Genomic DNA, 17,230 nt, shown 5'->3' on the forward strand with positions numbered 1-17,230 from the left:
CGGTCGTAGCATAGCGCTCAAACTCTCTGTAACTGCTTGCGGCATTTGCATAGTCGGCTCTTTTAAAAACGCGGCCTGTTCAAAAGTCTTCGGAATTGGAGGATTCTTTAAAAAAAAAAAAAAAAAAAAGGTTCTCCCCCCCCCCCCCTAACCTTCGCCCCGCCCCCAAGACAGGCGCAGGCTGGTGAGGAGACACGCCCCTTCCCCCTGACATACTTGGCAGAGTCACGCCCACTCAAACTGTCGCCTCCAATCCAACGTTCCTCTGCGGGCGCTCGCTTCAAGTCTTTTAGGAAGTAGGGAGTGGGGGGGGGGGGGGGAGCGAGGCGAGAGTGAAACGGCGCCCGCGCGTGCCGCCTCCTCCTCCGGCCGGCGTTCCCTCGGTTCGGTGACGTCAGGGAAGGGGGTGGAGATTAGGAGGAGACCGGAGCTGGGCTTGCAGCGACGCAAGATGGCGACGACCACGGGCTCGGGTGAGCTGTGAGATACAGGCGGGCTGAGCGGAGACAAACAATGACGGAAACGGGCAGGGGGGCGGCTTGCCCTGGCCCGGAAAACGCGCGGCCCCGCCGGCGGGAGCGGTTTGTGCTGGGCTCGTGTTGTTTTGAACCCTTCCCTTAGCGCTTTTCGGGCTCCTTCGCGGGAGGCTGTAATGTGTCAAAGTTTCCTTTTGCCGGAGCGCGGCCTCTTCTTCTGGGCTGCAGGGAATCTGCTCTGTCAGGGGGGCCCCGGCGGCTTTTCACCTTCTGTTTTCGCCTGGCAGTACAAAGGAATATGAATGAGGTTATTCTTCCCTGGTCTCGGGGGAGAGGGGGGGGGGGAACAGCTGGTGGGGCGGTTATGAAGAGCTTTCTGTCGCCACGGGGCTTCTCTTCTTATCAGTGCTGGACCTGGATTCGGCTTAATTGGAACGGAGGATATTGGGGTGGGGGTTGGAAACTCAGCCCAATAAAATGAGACTGGAGAGCGCCCGTGGGCGTGCTGGGCCTTTATCTGGTTTAGAGGGTCCGTTTGTGTGGATGTGGTGCTGCTGCTGCAGAGGGGGGCGGGGGCGGGGGAGGCGGCCGTGCTCTGCCCCGCGCAGGGTGTGCCTGCTGCAGCACCGGCTTTCGCTGGAGCGGGCTCACCTAGTTTCTGAATCGTGACCAGGAGGGGAGGGGATCGCAGAGTGGTGCTGGTAACTAAAATAGAAATCCAGTGATGGGGCGTGGGGGCAAGCCGCGACCCCTCTCCGCTCCCCACAACATCTTCCTGTTTTATGCAGAAACGAGCACAAGACCAATCCGGTCACACACTGAAACCAGCTTTCCTCAGTTTCAAATGGCAGGTCTGCCTATTTTCTGTAGAAACACTGGTTTGTTCGCTGCAAGATAAATGTGAAACTACATGAATTTCTTTGATTTTGAAGAATGGTAGCGAGCAGCTTTTGATAGCCAAGGTCTAGTAAGAATTTAATGTTCAGACTTTTTTCTTAAATACCATCGCTGTGTTATTTTGTCTAAAGTATTCATCTATAATGAAGTGTGCAATTTACAATGCTACTAGTAACAGCTACTTAGCACTAATAAGTTTAGTGATAAATTCAAGAGACTGTTGCACACAAAAATATTCAAGTTGTAGGTGAAATGGTACCGCATACAATATCCCTACAAACTATATTCTATTATACACAAAGTTTTGAGTTTTCCCTAACAGCAATATTTACAAAGTAATGTAGGAAAACTACATTCAGTAGAACAAAGTTCTCAAATGCATAATCTAACCCAGTGGTTCTGAACAGGTGTGTCGGGACAAACTAGTGTGTCACAGACCCAGCAGAAGGCTGCTCTTTCCTCATCAGACTGGAGTTGGCTGATTTATCCTTTGGGTATGACAGGAAGCTACTCTTGCTTCCTTCTCCTCTTCCTGGCCCAGTGGGAGGTTATTCCCTCCTTCACCTAAATCAGAGGAGAAATCATCAACTCCTGTTCATATGGGCCCTGCAGGTCACCAACTTTATCTTCCTCTGCTTGGCCTAGCAGTGAGGTTGCTGATGCTCTGTTCACCCCATGGGACCTGGATGTGAAAGCAGGAGTATGAGGGAGAGAGGTGCGTGCTCCTTAGGATCCACTGCTGCTGCCTTATCTTTTTCCTCTCCTCAATGCTAGTTACTCTCATCTGCTGCTGGTAAAGCAGGAGGGAGACTCTGGCTTGGACTGAAGGCTTATGCTGGCTGGGAGTCAGGAGGAGGGGGAAATGAGCTGGGCAGGAAGGCCTTGAGAGATGGGAGTCTGCTGGGTAGGAAGGGGTGAGGAAAAGGAGTTTGGGTTGCTGGGTAGGAAGGGGTGGGGAAAAGGAGGGACTGGGGCCTGCTGGGTAGGGAGGAGAGATGGAAGTGGAGGGAGAGATGGAGATGTGGGGCCTGCTGGGTTGGGGGAGAAGTGAAGTCAGGGGATGCTGAGCAGGGAGAGGTGGTCGGGTATGCTGGCTAGGGAAGGGCAGGGAGAGTTGTGCAGGGGAGAGAGGTGGCACAGGGAAAAGGATGCAGAGGTGTGGGGGGCATCAGAAATGTTGGACAGGGATAGGAGCATTTGAAGGGATGATTGAGTAGTTGGGAGAAGTGATGGGGGCATGGAGGGGAGTGACGGGGTACAAGAGTTATGTCTGTTTTGAGAATAGGCATTTCTTCTTTCTTTGAACTTTGCTAGTGCAGGAAGAAATATATTTCTGTTTCTAGTTCTCCAGTTTTGCACTGCATGCACAAGTCTTGGGGTTTCCATTCCAGGTTTTGTTTCTGCATTTGTAATTTGTGGTATTTTATTCTATATTAGGTGAAGGTAGGTTGTCTCTAGTCTGTTTGTGTGACTGAGATGAGGGACTTCCCTAGCTAGTAGGGATTTGTATCGGTCTTATTTGTTGTATTTTCTCAATATGATCTTGCACTGGTGGTGAACTGCTGCCTTTTTATTTCTTGGAGTTAGTGCTGCTTTAGTATGGCAGGTTTGGTATGACATGTACAGAATGGGCTTTGTTTGTATTCTTTTACAATGCACCTGGTAATAGAGGGAGTTTGTGATGCTGTTATTAAGATGACACCAGAATCCGAATATCTTTTTGTATGGGGAGTTGTTCAGGAAAATCTTAGTTCTGCTCGGCACCCATTGTTAGGAAGTGGTGGACTCCTGTGGATGCAGAGCATGTGCTTATATTAAGTCCCATGATGGTCATGTGTTCAGCGTGTCATGCATGTAAGCGTTATCTTTCAGTTGTGTCCTGAGAACCACTGATCTAACCTTTTAGGTTGTAGTGGTAGTGAATTGATTCTGTGGTGATCTGAGGGCTTAATTTGTGGGGGATTGGCCTGGAACACAGTTCCACCATTTCTTTTCAGACTTAACAGGCAGGGGTGCTATGCTCCTGCCCCTTTCCTCCCGGCATCTGCCTGGGAAAGGGAGTAAAAAAAAAGAGCAAAGAGCAGCCACACTGCTTCCTAATTCAGCCCTTCCCCTCCTGTTCTGCAAGGAGCAAGAGGAGCAGGTGTGATCTGTAGGGAACACTGCAGTTCAAAGAACAGACACAAAAAGAGTTTGAATTAGTACAAGTTTGAAACTTGTGACCAGTCATGTAGAAGCCAGGACTGAAGCTTTGATGACTGGCATTACTGCTCACAAGTTTCAAACTTGTGCTAATTCAAACCGTTATTGTGTCTGTTACCCAGGGCTTAATTTATAAAGGAATAACCTAGAGCGGTTTTTTGTCACCTTTTTTCCAGAGCTGGTGGTGTAAATTAGTTTTGGTGGGCAAAGGACAGCTCCGCTTTGGGGAATCACTGGGTTGAGGAGGAGGAATTGTGTTCAGGTGTGTCTGGGAGAGAGAAGACACACCTGGCCTCTGCCCTGGCACCCCACCCCCTCACCTTCGCTTCCCTTTTGTCTACAGATTAAGCTCTAGGTGGTCTTCTCTATGTTGAATTGCCTACTTTAAGTACTCCTAGTGATATGTTAGTTGTTACTGTTTCCTGATGAAATAGAATCTGAATGTAACTTGGTATAATAAGTTACCTTTTTTTATTCATTAAACTGGCAATTCTTTTCTATCAACATTAGCTATGTGCAATCTTGTGATTGCTTTGACATCTCAGATGTCATAGCTGGGACAATTTCATTGAATTAATTTTGTTCAAGTTATACTCTGTACCTGGTAACACTTCAGTGTACATTTAGGTAGAAGAATCAGTTTTATTTATTTAGTTATTAAGATAACTCTCCTTTTCTCCCCCTTTCTTCACCCCGAGCAAAGACTCCAAAATAGTGTTTCTCCCCCCTAAGCAGTGACGCCTAAATTCTGTTATTAGTTTCCCCTCACCCTCCTTTAAGCCTACCCTACCATTCCCCCCTCCCCCCACCTCTCCCTGTCACTGCCATCACTGCACAGCCCACCTGTACATATTGTCTATTGTTAATTTTATTTTCTTCAAATGTTCCTATCAAATTTCTGTCTTTCCCTATCCTTCCTACTGCCCTCTCTCTTCTTTCATTACTGCTCCCCCCCCCCCCCCCTGTTTGTTGTATTTCTCTCTCTTGTTATTTTGTTACAATGTAAACCGGCATGATGTTCCGACGAATGTCGGTATATAAAAATCAACAAATAAATACAATCCTATAAAGTTATGCTAGGTGAGTAATTTCATCAGTGAATTTTTTCCTTTAAAACTTGGGTTTGCAGTACTTGAACCAGCTGTTTGGGGTAAGTCTGAGTAAATGCATCCAAGCTTGTTTCACACATGAAGATACTGTAAAGCATGATAGTTCATGCATAATCCATATTTTATATTCAGTACGACTATAGTGCGTGTAAGTAAATAGTGGACTAGACTTCTGGACTTCTAGGAAACATCTTGCATAGTCATTAAAATTTTCAGAATGTGTCAATACTTGAGATAATTTTAAAGAATAAATTGTTTTCCCAAGTATTTTAACTGCTTTCTTTCTATTTGAGTTACTCTGACAATTGGTTTGCCTTACTTTTATTGCCTTTTGCAGCAGGATAACTTTGTGATTTTTCTGTATGGTAATGCCAGTTAATTCTGCAACAAAATCAAAATATTGTTCATAATTTGGAATTGATAGTATTCCTTCCATTCAGAGCACATTAGTTTCCACTTTGGATTCTGTTCTAGCCAGATGTCTCACACTTTGCTAATGTGAGGCTGGAAGTGTAATACCAAATTTAGTTGTTTTTAAAAATGTCTTTCTGATGTCATTTTCAATAAGAAAAAAACTATTTAGACATATTTTCACATCTTGCACTGTAGAGTGTTGCAGGCATTTATTGGTGATTCTGCTCTGCATATATTTCTATAGTCCTTTGGTTTCTTATCAACTAGGAATATGTCCAGTTTATGGGTTATCCTTGGGCTTTATCGATGCTGTCTGTAATGACAGCTGTCAAGTGGTTCCTCTTCTGACACATTTGTCAGTACTGCAGGCCTCATGAACTGCATGACCACAACATACAAATCGATCATTCAGATGCAAATTAGACTATTATATATATGTGTGTATAGAGATGCTTGTATAATTTGAGCATTTTTACAGTTTGTCAGTCTTTTTTTTGACAAATTGGATAGGAATATAAAGTAAGTTAATTGTAAGGATTTGTAATCAAATTGAAAGGAAATGCATCTTTTTTTCAAAGTAATGTTCATATAGGTTTAAGTGTATATTTCTATCTAAAATAGATTTAATTCTAAAAAAGTTTCCCTTGTATCTCGTGCTTCAGCTTTCATGACTAAAATAAATATATAAAAATCAGCTTTTCACACAGTAAGCCTGGCTCAAAAGCAGTTACATAATGTCTGTGTAGTAGTAATTTAAAAGAGAGAACTTTTACCCACTCTTATCCACGGTTCAAGGGGGGAGGGGGTACAGTTAAAAGAGCATGAGACAAAATGGCACGAAGGATGTCAAAACATTTCATTTCTAAAATGTATTTGCCAGACAAATATAATGGGAATTTAGACTGGTGCAATATGAGTTGATTTATATAGTTTGAAGCCTTCTCTCCAGAGTTGAAAGGCATCAGCTTCCCCAGTAATAGTACATAAGAACATGCCATACTGGATCAGAGCAAGGGTCCATCAAGCCCAGCATCCTGTTTCCAACAGAGGCCAAAACCAGGCCACAAGAACCTGGCAAGTACCCAAAAAAACTAAGTCTATTCCATGTTACCGTTGCTAGTAATAGCAGTGGCTATTTTCTAAATCAACTTAATCAATAGCAGGTAATGGACTTCTCCAAGAACTTATCCAATCCTTTTTTAAACACAGCTATACTAACTGCACTAACCACGTCCTCTGGCAACAAATTCCAGAGTTTAATTGTGCGTTGAGTGAAAAAGAACTTTCTCTGATTAGTTTTAAATGTGCCCCATGCTAACTTCATGGAGTGCCCCCTAGTCTTTCTATTATCCGAAAGAGTAAATAACCGATTCACATCTACCCGTTCTAGACCTCTCATGATTTTAAATACTTGGAAGTTTATAGTTTGCATTATATCAGATGTAAAAGATGAACTCCAAGCTTTCCTTGAGTATCTGGGAATGGGATAGAAGTAAATATTGCACAACCAAACATTACTGTTTTAGAGCATTCTTGCAGTTAACTCTTTAGGGCAGGGGTTCTCAACCCAGTCCTTGGGATACACATGGCCAATGAATTATGGAGGCAGTGCATGCAAATCTATCTTATGCATATTCATTGTGGGTATTCTGAAAACTGGACTGGCTAAATGTGTCCCAAGGACTGGCTTGAGAACCACTGCTTGCAGTAATTTTATTCTCAATCATAGCAGGGTCTGTGCAATACATGACCCATCAGTCTAAGGAAAAGCCCACACATTTTCTTTTATTGAATTCGTACAATGATTATTTTATTTTTAGACTAGCACTGTCTGTTTCTTTCTAACAAATTGAAAGCTGACTCAATTTTTTTTCTTGTATATTTCTGAACCTTTCCTGGTAGCTTGGCAAGAAATGATGTCCTCACATAAGTCAGCATTGTACAGTTGTAGATCTGTAGTAGATATCATTTTTTTTCTGCTCTTGTTGAGATCTGACTTGCTATGCTTTATATAAAAACAACTTTTCAGGTATGCAGGGTGCTAATCATTAATATACTGTGTTGAAATGAAAATCTTACTAAAGCCAATCAATTTTATTGTTTAGTATAGATTGTGCATTTTATTCTCACAAGTTTTGTTTATGATTTCTTTTTCTCATTATTTTAGGTGTAAAAGTTCCCCGCAATTTTCGACTGTTGGAAGAACTTGAAGAAGGTCAGAAAGGAGTTGGTGATGGGACAGTTAGCTGGGGTCTAGAAGATGATGAAGATATGACACTCACAAGATGGACAGGAATGATTATTGGACCTCCAAGAGTAAGTGCGAGGTCATCGATTAAAATGCTGCCTCATTTGTTGAGTATAAAGGAGTTGCAGAGGCTGCTGTTTTATAGTTTGCACTTGATATTTTTTTCCACCTTTCATGACACTTCAGAGTGGATTTACAGATATGATAGAGAAACTCTTTACAGACTTGGGTGCAATTTAAGAAAGAAGCCTCTTCCATTCAAACTGGTTTGTAAGTCAAAATGTAATCAGAATGTTTCTGCAGCCTGAGTTCATTCATGCAACACTTGCTTTGTATGTCTGTCTACTCATTGAAACAGGAGAATGAGAAGATAATGAACCATTTTTTGGTATTTGCATTACTTACCCGAATATACAGTGACATTTGTATCTAGTAGGCATAGTGCCATAATGTTAGAATTTTTTTTCCTGACCACCATAGCTATATAAAAAAATGTTGTCTTTAATTTGGATCTTCCACAGTAAAATGTTGTCTTTAATATGGATCTTCCACAGTAAAGATGAGCTCATATAGAGGGCCAGCATGGTGGCTTTGAGGTGCTCTTCACTTCCATGTGGAAGACTTTATCTTTTCTGAAGTCAAGTCTTTGGTTTCTTAGGACAGCTTTGGATGTTATGCAGGTACTTGCATTCACAGCCCCAGGGAAGTGTGGTATCTCTCATTATGCATTGGTGACATCTAGTGGCAAGGTTTAGTGCTCTCAGCTGTAGGATGTGGCCCCCAGCCGAGGACTGTAACAGGGTTAAGTGGGTTCTAAAATGGAAAAAATCTCAGGCAGTTGTGACTTGTGACCGAAGGCTCATGGTGGTATAGTTTAATAAAGACTGATTCTGAAGGAGCTGGAGAAAATAGCAGACAATGAAAAGCATTTTTTTATATATTGCTGTACCTATAGATATGTAGTAAAAACAGGGTTTTTTTAAGTTTGATATTTCAAGTATGTTTCATAAATGAATTTAGTTTTAAGCTTGGTTGTATAGAGCAGGTATTTTTCATCATGCTGGTTTTAATGGTAGTAAGTAGTAAAAACCATAACACTGAGAAATTAATCTGGGGGCAAAACATTTGGCAAGAAGAACTGGAGACTGATTTAGTTCAGTCTATAACTTTGAGCAAACCACTTTATTTTTCTTTTCTTGTTTAAATGTAGAACTGACTCATTGTGGCAGGGATGCTATTATATAAATAACTATTAGAGAAGAAGATGTTGGTGAACAGTTCTGAAATGACGCTCCCATAGTTCATGCAGAGTTGTAATAGTCTGGTCCTGGAGCAAACTGCAGTCCTCTGTAGGCTGTGAGACCCTTTATTGTTAATTGTATTTTAAATACAAGGTATTTTATCAAGTGTCTTCACATGCTGCAAACAGCTTTGAGTAGTACTGTAGGTCTGAAAAGGCAGGATGTAAGTGTAAGATTAGATTTTATGGACTTAAAAAAAATGCAACTTCTAAGAACATAATTCACTTCTGAATAATGAGCTTGTTTGTTCTTGAACGTTGTGGTCTTTTTTTTGTTTGTTTTTTTTAATTGGTCTAATTATATCAGTGAACAAAGATTGCGGTATAGTTTCCAATTCTAATGTTTGGTATGCAAAATAAGAATTTAGTTTCTGTAACAGTATTCAAAGTACATTTTTTTTGGCTTGGTAATTCCTCCTGTCTCCATCTTTCTAGCTTTAGTTGGAACAGTTATTCTAATTTTTGATATTGGTTTTATGTATGTTTTGTACATTGCTTTGGCAGAAGCAATTAATACACTTTAATAAATAAAAATAAAGTAGTGCTGGGATCCTAGCGCCATGATCCTTCATTTACAACTACTTGGGTTTTTCCCCCTTATTTTAATAGCCCCACCTTCCTCTGTTCCTGAAGCTGGGAGCTGTGCAGCAAGGATCCTTCCAGAGCCCTATATCATGGGCTCTAAATATGGTCACATGGTGGTCACAGGTTGGCTGGGGATGCTGCAAAGGGAGGAAGTTGTGCTCCACAACCTGGTGTGTGGAAGTCTGGACCCAGGAATCAAACCAGGAGCCCTCTTCATGGCAGTGTGCGGGACTGGCTGCTTCAGGGCATTTAGATGTTCAGGGCCTCTCTTGTGCTAGTAATCAAAATCTGGCCTGTATACATTTATGGTATTTGCACATAAATGTTGTTGCAAATCCATATACTAGTATAAAAATACCTGCTAATATTTTTACTTAGTGATGTACCATTTTTCTTTCAGACAATTTATGAAAACCGAATATACAGCCTTAAAATAGAGTGTGGTCCTAAATATCCCGAAGCACCTCCGTTTGTAAGATTTGTAACAAAAATTAATATGAATGGAGTAAATAGTTCTAATGGAGTGGTAAGTTATTTTTTTTCAGGCATCCAAAAATCAGAAGGTTTAGGATAAATAAGTTAGGTACTAATGCCGTAAATATTTTATAATTTAATTTAGGTACTTAAAAATTTGATAACTTTATTTTGGAAGAGGATGTGATACATTGAACTAGTTCATAAAGATTTAGGTCTAGAAAACATTGTTGACAATGTTCTTAAGTTCTTGGAGAAGTCCATTAACTGCTATCAATCAAGTTGACTTAGGGAATAACCATTGCTATTACTGGCATCAGTAGGGTGGGATCTACTTAGTTTTTGGGTACTTGTCAGGTTCTTGTAGCCTGGATTGGCCACTGTTGGAAAAAGGATGCTGGGTTTGATTTTATCTGTTTTCATGGGTTATGGAGACCAGGAGATTCTACACTTGTCATTTGCTTACTTTTACTGCACATCCTGTCCTCAAATTTCAATTCCAGTTGTTCAGATTGTGCAGATTTACATTTATTGTCTTAAATTGTGAGTTTTTAATAAAGACTAAACAGAAGAAAACATTTTAAAAGGAATAATCTGCTCTGAGACACTGTATTGAAGAATTTTTCAGTTTGTCATAAGAACATGCCATACTGGGTCAGACCAAGGGTCCATCAAGCCCAGCATCCTGTTTCCAACAGTGGCCAATGCAGGTCATAAGAACCTGGCAAGTACCCAAAAACTAAGTCTATTCCGTGCTACTGTTGCTAGTAATAGCAGTGGCTATTTTCTAAGTCAACTTAATTAATAGCAGGTAATGGACTTCTCCAAGAACTTATCCAATCCTTTTTAAACACAGCTACACTAAGTAACATAGAAGTATGTAGCGCTAAGGCATAACTATTTACAGTTTTGTAGCACTTTATAATGCACAGGGAGATACTGCATCTCTTCTACCAGTGTGCACCAGTGGAAAGGGATACTGGTGGGCATAAAAACATATACATAGGTACATACATGGCCATGCATTCTAACTAAAAGAGAGGAAAGTTGCCCTGCCCTGCCCTGCTTAGTGGGTATGCAAATTAAGCTCCACTCCTGCCTCCCATCCACTCTACTACCACACAATACACTCAAGTTCAGTGTGCAGTCTCTACCACCATATATCTCAATTACTCACTTTCTACACTTTGGATAGGCGTTTATCACAGAAACCTGACAGCAGACAGAGCTATATGGCCCATCTACTCTGTCCGTCCATCCAATTTATCTAGCCCTTGTAATTGCCATCACTCCCTTGAGATCCCATGTATTTATCCCATGCTTTCTTGAATTTGGATACCATTTTGCCTCTACCACCTCCACTGGGAGGTGGTAGAGGCATCCATTACCCTCATTGTAAAGAAATATTTCCTAAGGTTACTCCTTTTCACCCTCATCCCATGACCCATTTTTCTAAAGCTTTCTTTCTCTTGAGACTAGCCTCCTGTGCATGGAAACCTTTGAGATATTTAAATCTCTCACCTTTCCTATAGAGCGTACGTGTTTAGATATTTCTGTCCCATACGCTTTAGAACAAAGACCACTGATCATTTTAGTAGCCACCCTCTGGACTGACTCCATCTGGATTATATCCTTTTGAAGGTGTGGCCTCCAGAATTTTACACAGTATTCCAAATGAGATCTCATCAGGGACCTATACAAGGGTAATACCGTATCACCACCTGCTTTCTCCTGCCCATTCCTCTCCTTATGCAGCCAAGCAACTTACTGGCTTTTGACGTCGCTTTAGCCACCTGTTTGACCAACTTAAGATCACTAGATACAATCGCTCTCAGATCCTGCTCTTCCTTTGTGTTTAGAAGAATTTTGCCTCCAATACTGTACGTTTCTTGGGTTTTGCACCCTAAATGCATTATTCTACTTTTAATTAAAAAAAAAAATCTTAGCTGCTAGTTTCTAGACTATTCCTCCAGCTTCACTAAATCCCTCATGTTTTCCACACCTTCCTGGCTGCCTGCCTTGTAGAGTTTGGTAGTATCAGCAAAAAGACAAACTTTTTTCCTGACACTCCCTCCACTATATTGCTCATGAAAATGTTGAAAAGAACCCATCCTAGAAATGATCACTGAGGCACATCACTAACATCCCCTTCCTCAGAGAACTCCATTTACCACTACCCTTTGTCGCCTCCCACCCAGACACTCTAGGTTCCATATCAAGGGTGCTCAATTTGTTTCCTGTGTGGAACCTTATCAAAGGCCTTATTGAAATCCTAGTACACAACGTCTAACACTTTCCCTCAATCCAGCTCGCTGGTCACCCAATCAAAGGAAATGTCAGATGAAACTGAGCAAGATTTACCTTTTAGTAAAACCATACTGCCTCAGATCTTGCAATCCATTAGATTCCAGAAATGGCATTATCCTCTGTTTTTAGCAGTGATTGCATAGGTCAGACTAACCGGCCTATGGTTCCCAGCTGCTTCCTTACTTCCACTTTTATGAAGAGGAACCACATCTGCTACTCTGTACTCTAAAGAAGCATTGAAAAGGTCGCCAGTGGAGCTGTCAGACTTCTCTAAGTTCCCTCAATACCCTCGGATGTATGCCATCTGGCCCCATCGCCTTATCTACTTTAGCTCCTCACAAACGCACTGTTCTGAAAATCAATTTGAGTTTTACCTCCTTTCTAATTCTGTTTTATATGGTCCTGATCCAGGCCCTTCCACAGTGAACACTGAATTGAAATATTTGTTAAGCAATTTTGCCTCTTCAGCCTGTACATATTCCTCTTTTTCACCTCTTGAGTCTCACAATATCACTTTTGCACTTCTGTCTGTAACATATCTTAAGTCTTGTTTCTCCACTTCACTGTGTTTGCTATCTTTCCTCCATTTGAATTTTTGCATGCCTATTTTCCCAGCTTCTTAGCTCTTCCAGATATTGTTTCTTGTCTTTCACTTTCTGTGATCTCTTGTGGTTCATGAACACTAAACTTTTCTCCCTTACTTGTTCAGCTGCTTTTTCCTCTTTCCTTTATTTACTTTCCTAACAGTTAGTTGCCCTTATAGCTCCTTTTTAGTTTTGCCCACTGCTCTTCTACTGCCCCAGCGAGCTAACTGCTCCTTGAGGAACTCCCCCCATTTTATCAGTTTTCTTTGAAGTCTAGGACCCTTATCTTTGAATGAACCTTCAGCACTAACACTGGATCCCAGATGATCATAAACTACACCATCAGATATACTGCCCCCATTGGTAAGCACCAATGGGGGCAGTATATCTGATGGGGGCAGTATATCTGGGGACAGTATCACCACCTCCTGTGTGGGTTCCATTACCAGTTGACAGAACCGTTCTTCTTGCAGAGAATCCAGGATCTCCCTGCTTCTAGATGATACTGTAGCTGGGATAGTGCAGTCAACATCCGGCAGATTGAAATCACCCCTTTCATAGCAATCCTGCAAATATCATTCTCCATTTAATCTCTATCCATCTTCTCTCTGTGATGGAAGGTCTGTAGATTATATCAATATAAATAAATGTTCCATTCTCTTTCCAAATTAACCTATAGTACCTCCTCTCTACCTTGTAAGCCCTGCAATTCTGTTGCTTTAATATTATTTTTATATTATATTGCTGCACCTCAATTCTTCCTGAATAGATTGTAGCCCAGTATAACTATATCCTAGTCATGGTTTTCTGTGTACCAAATCTGTGACAGCCACTACATCTAAATCAGCTTCTTCAAAGACTGCCTCTAGATCTGAGACTTTTATTTCCCTTACTAAGGGCATTAGTGACTCGAGCTTTCCAGATATTGCCCTCTTTTTTTTTTTTTTTTTCCCATTTCTATACAAGTATTTAATGTTTTACTTACCTTAGGGTTTTGTTCACCCATCCCTGACGATTCTAGTTTAAAGCTCTCATCAGTAGGTTTGCTAATCTGTGTTGGAAAACAGTGGATTTCATCTGTGTGAGTGTGTGCGTGCATATTATATTTTATATATGTGTTGTGTGTGTAAAAAAAAAAAAAAAAAAAAGTTTTAAATGTATAAAATTCTGTTACCTCAAAGCTTTGATTTTGGTTAAACAGACCTGACTTGCTCGACTAAATAATTGGGTAGTCGTGTGTGTGTGTGTTACACATACTAAACTCAAATATCCTCAGGGCTGTGAAGGTCTGTATAGATTATATGCTTGCACATTGATCGCTCTGTCTCTGTATCCATCACACCCAATTCCTGCTTGTTAGTCATCAAGACTTTCAGGAAAAGGGTGAGGCCAAATTTCTGTTGTGCTAATGTTTTCAATTTGTTTAATGCAGTTGAAAGCTCATGGAATCTTTGGGGCTGGCATGGTGACAAATATTTTTTTTTGGGGGGGGGGGCAGGAGGGGGACTGGTTGGTGGGGAGCATGTTTGGGTAAAATAGTCCAAATAGTTTTTTTAATTGTTAAATGAAAAGTAACTTACTAAAAATAGACAACAGAGTGGAAAAGAGCTCAGGTCTGTGAGAATCTGGTTATATAAAAAATTCCAAACTACATTAGAGTCGATAAGCTGTTGGGCTGCTGAATCTCACAATAAGCATTAATCCTGTTTTGTTGGGTTTTTTTTTTTTAGGTGGATCCAAGAGCCATATCAGTTCTAGCAAAATGGCTAAATTCATATAGCATCAAAGTTGTTCTGCAAGAGCTCCGACGTCTAATGATGTCTAAAGAAAATATGAAACTTCCTCAGCCACCTGAAGGACAATGTTACAGCAATTGAGTCCTACCCCTTTATTCAATTTAAGATGTCTTCATTTTCCACAGTAGTCAATTTTCTAGATACGTCTTGTAGACCTCAGAATACTGGAGAAGTTCTCATTCAAAAGCGATCTATCTTGAGATACTGTAAATGATTTTTTTCATTGGAAATATAAGTTGTGGTATAACAATCCTGTCATGTGTAACCACGGTGTCCATAGTTGAACTTCTGATGTCAAGAAAAATCTATTTAAATTTATTACTATCGAACCGTGTGGCATATTTAACTCAACTGTGAAAACATATACACACACAATCACTTTGCTGCAATCCTAGTCTCTCTCTTTTTTTTTTCCCATTTTATGTATACTTTTTTTTTTTTTTTTGTTTGTAGTAGAATTGAAACTCAGGGCTATTTATTAGAGTCTATACACAAAGGTTTTTTAGAATCCAGTTCTGTTCTGGGCTCCATGGACTACTAATGGGGATGTGTGCTAACCTTAGTCATCCCTCCCTTTGTGCTGCCTCTAGTAAAGGCTAAATTATGGAAGGTGTGGGATTTGTTTATATGCCTTAGTCATTTGGGGCAGACTTGACTTTCTGCTTCACAACCTTCAGTCAAGGCATAGATTGTATTTTTTTTTCTCCCCATAATATTGGGCCTTGTGTGAGGGATTCAGGGTTTGCACTCTCTCCCTCTCCATTATTGTGAATGATGCATTTTGGTTTTAAAGCCTTCATTAAGCCATTCTTTAAGCTTGATGCTCGCGGCCAGTAGCAGTGCTGTTGGAGCAAACTCTTTACTCACCTCTCCTTTCCCCTCTTCTCACTAGTTCTTCCTCTTTTGCACTGGGGTTGGGAGCTCCCTAGTCGGCTCACAAGCCAGTGCCTCTAACATAGTGCTGTTGCATCATCCCAAAGCTGGCCATGGCTGCTGACATGAGCGAAGTAATTTACCAGGATGACTCAGCTCCACTAACTATTACAGCTTTCACCAGTGAAACGAGTAAAAATGTGCGACTGTACACTCCACTGCAGCATACTGAGGTTTAACATCTTGAACTATTTTATTTTTGAACAAACTTCATTCAGATATTGTTGCTCTGCGCAATGGCTTGTTTCTCAGTGGAGACATTTGTTCCATTGCCTTGGAGCTAATCTCGTGAAAGGAAAAACTGCTCTGAGGAAACAAAAAAAAAATATGAGTACAAAGAACTTTACTGGGTAATATTCCTGGCAAATCACTACTGCTTTCTGATTATTTTGGACCACTGAAGTCTGCTGAAATGTGGATGCAAGCTTAAATAAAGACAAATCAATGTGTTCTAAGTTGTTTTTTTTTTTGGTTTTTTTTTTTAATTCAGTGTTTGTGTAAAGCCACATTTTAGTGCAGCATCAACTACTCAGTTGCTGAACAATTATTTCCATGTAATTTTTTGAGGAAAATATTAGTTATAAGGATTTAACATCCTCTGTAATTAAAACATAACAGTATTCCATAAGCAGCCTTTTTATTGTATCTGACCATTGCCTGATTTTAATGTAATAAAAAGTGTGCATTAATATTATATCTGAATTTTTTTTGTTAGAATTTTTGTGTAACCTGCAGATTTTTCCCTTAGGAGTGGTCCTAGAAGATTGTTGGAAGAGTCCATTTTGCTGGGGTTTTTTTTTTATAGTGGAAGTTTGATTCTGTAGACCTTGGAATGGGTTTTTCTTTTTTTTTTCCATCAAAGCAGCCTGCATTAGCTGTTACGTGAGCGTGATGACATCCAGTGCCACCTAAAAGATTTCTTTCCAAGCGGGCAAGCTCTTTGCCTCATGAGCATCTGCGATCATTTTTTTTTTTTTGTTCAAGTTAAAGCATGGCCGTGTACTTTGTCTCGCCTCTTCATTTTTCTTCAAATTTTAAACTTGTTGCTCAATACCTGTTTGTTTTTTTTGGCCTTGCCTTGCTGCTTCTACAGCCCCACAAACAGCACTACCAAAAAAAATAAAATGTTTCAAATGAAGAAAGTTTACCTCATGGGAAAAGGGCTAGAACTGATGCTGTAGCTTGCTAAGGTCTCTTCCGATAGCCATGACTTATGTTAGCGATGCCTCTGTGTGAGCCATATGCAGAAGAGCTGTGAAGCCTGTGGCTGGATGATCCTGTGCTCTCGGTGCCTTGGGGCTTTGCACATGGAAGAACTGCATAAATCTCTCTGGAGTTGTGAATCTCTTCTCCCTGAAGTGCAGCATTATCAGTCACCTTAGATAAACTCTCCCCTCCATTCAAGCTGGGACCACAAAGTCAAGTTCAGTCAGCTGCCCTGAGTTGAAGCAGAAACTGTATTATTCCTTGGGGCCAGCCCTTCCTTTGGCAAAGGGCCATATGTATTTGAGCTACAGTGCACCAGTGCCAATGGTGCAGCTCACTACAAAAAAAGGTGCATCCAAGAACCTGTTGTGGTTCTCTAAAAATAGATGCTTAAAGCCAACAGCTGTAGAGAACAACTTTTTTTTTTTATTAAATGCTATAACATATTCATCTTTACATAATATGGTACCTTTTTATGGAGAGGCAGAGTGCCATGCAAGTTACCAGCATAAACCTCCTCTCAAATGATTTTACTGCTACCAATGATATATTCGGTCATAGAGCTTACTGATGCCTTTTTTTATTTTTACGGTGCCCCTTCCTCTTTGCATTTATTTATAGGGGATAACAATAGACATGGACCTGTTTACCCTAGGGCTACACTGAAAGCCCCTCTATTTTCAATCAACTTCTACATTT

General features: G+C 40.8%; 1 protein-coding gene across 4 annotated transcripts; it reads left to right on the forward strand.

The window, feature by feature from the left end:
* The first annotated feature begins 318 nt into the window (after nt 1–318).
* LOC115098042 (ubiquitin-conjugating enzyme E2 variant 1) lies at nt 319–16,019 on the forward strand. Of its 4 annotated transcripts, none has more exons than XM_029614334.1 (4): nt 319–473; nt 7,266–7,414; nt 9,632–9,757; nt 14,327–16,019. In XM_029614334.1, the coding sequence occupies exons 1-4, from the start codon at nt 452–454 to the stop codon at nt 14,471–14,473; spliced, it is 444 nt and encodes a 147-aa protein (XP_029470194.1). In that variant the 5' UTR covers nt 319–451; the 3' UTR covers nt 14,474–16,019. The 4 variants fall into 4 exon arrangements, with proteins under 4 accessions (XP_029470194.1, XP_029470192.1, XP_029470191.1 ...); XM_029614332.1 differs by lacking the exon at nt 319–473 and adding an exon at nt 939–1,005; XM_029614331.1 differs by lacking the exon at nt 319–473 and adding an exon at nt 1,188–1,327.
* The last annotated feature ends 1,211 nt before the right edge of the window (nt 16,020–17,230 follow it).

Source organism: Rhinatrema bivittatum, chromosome 8, assembly GCF_901001135.1.
Source record: "Rhinatrema bivittatum chromosome 8, aRhiBiv1.1, whole genome shotgun sequence".
NCBI classification, from domain to species: domain Eukaryota; kingdom Metazoa; phylum Chordata; class Amphibia; order Gymnophiona; family Rhinatrematidae; genus Rhinatrema; species Rhinatrema bivittatum.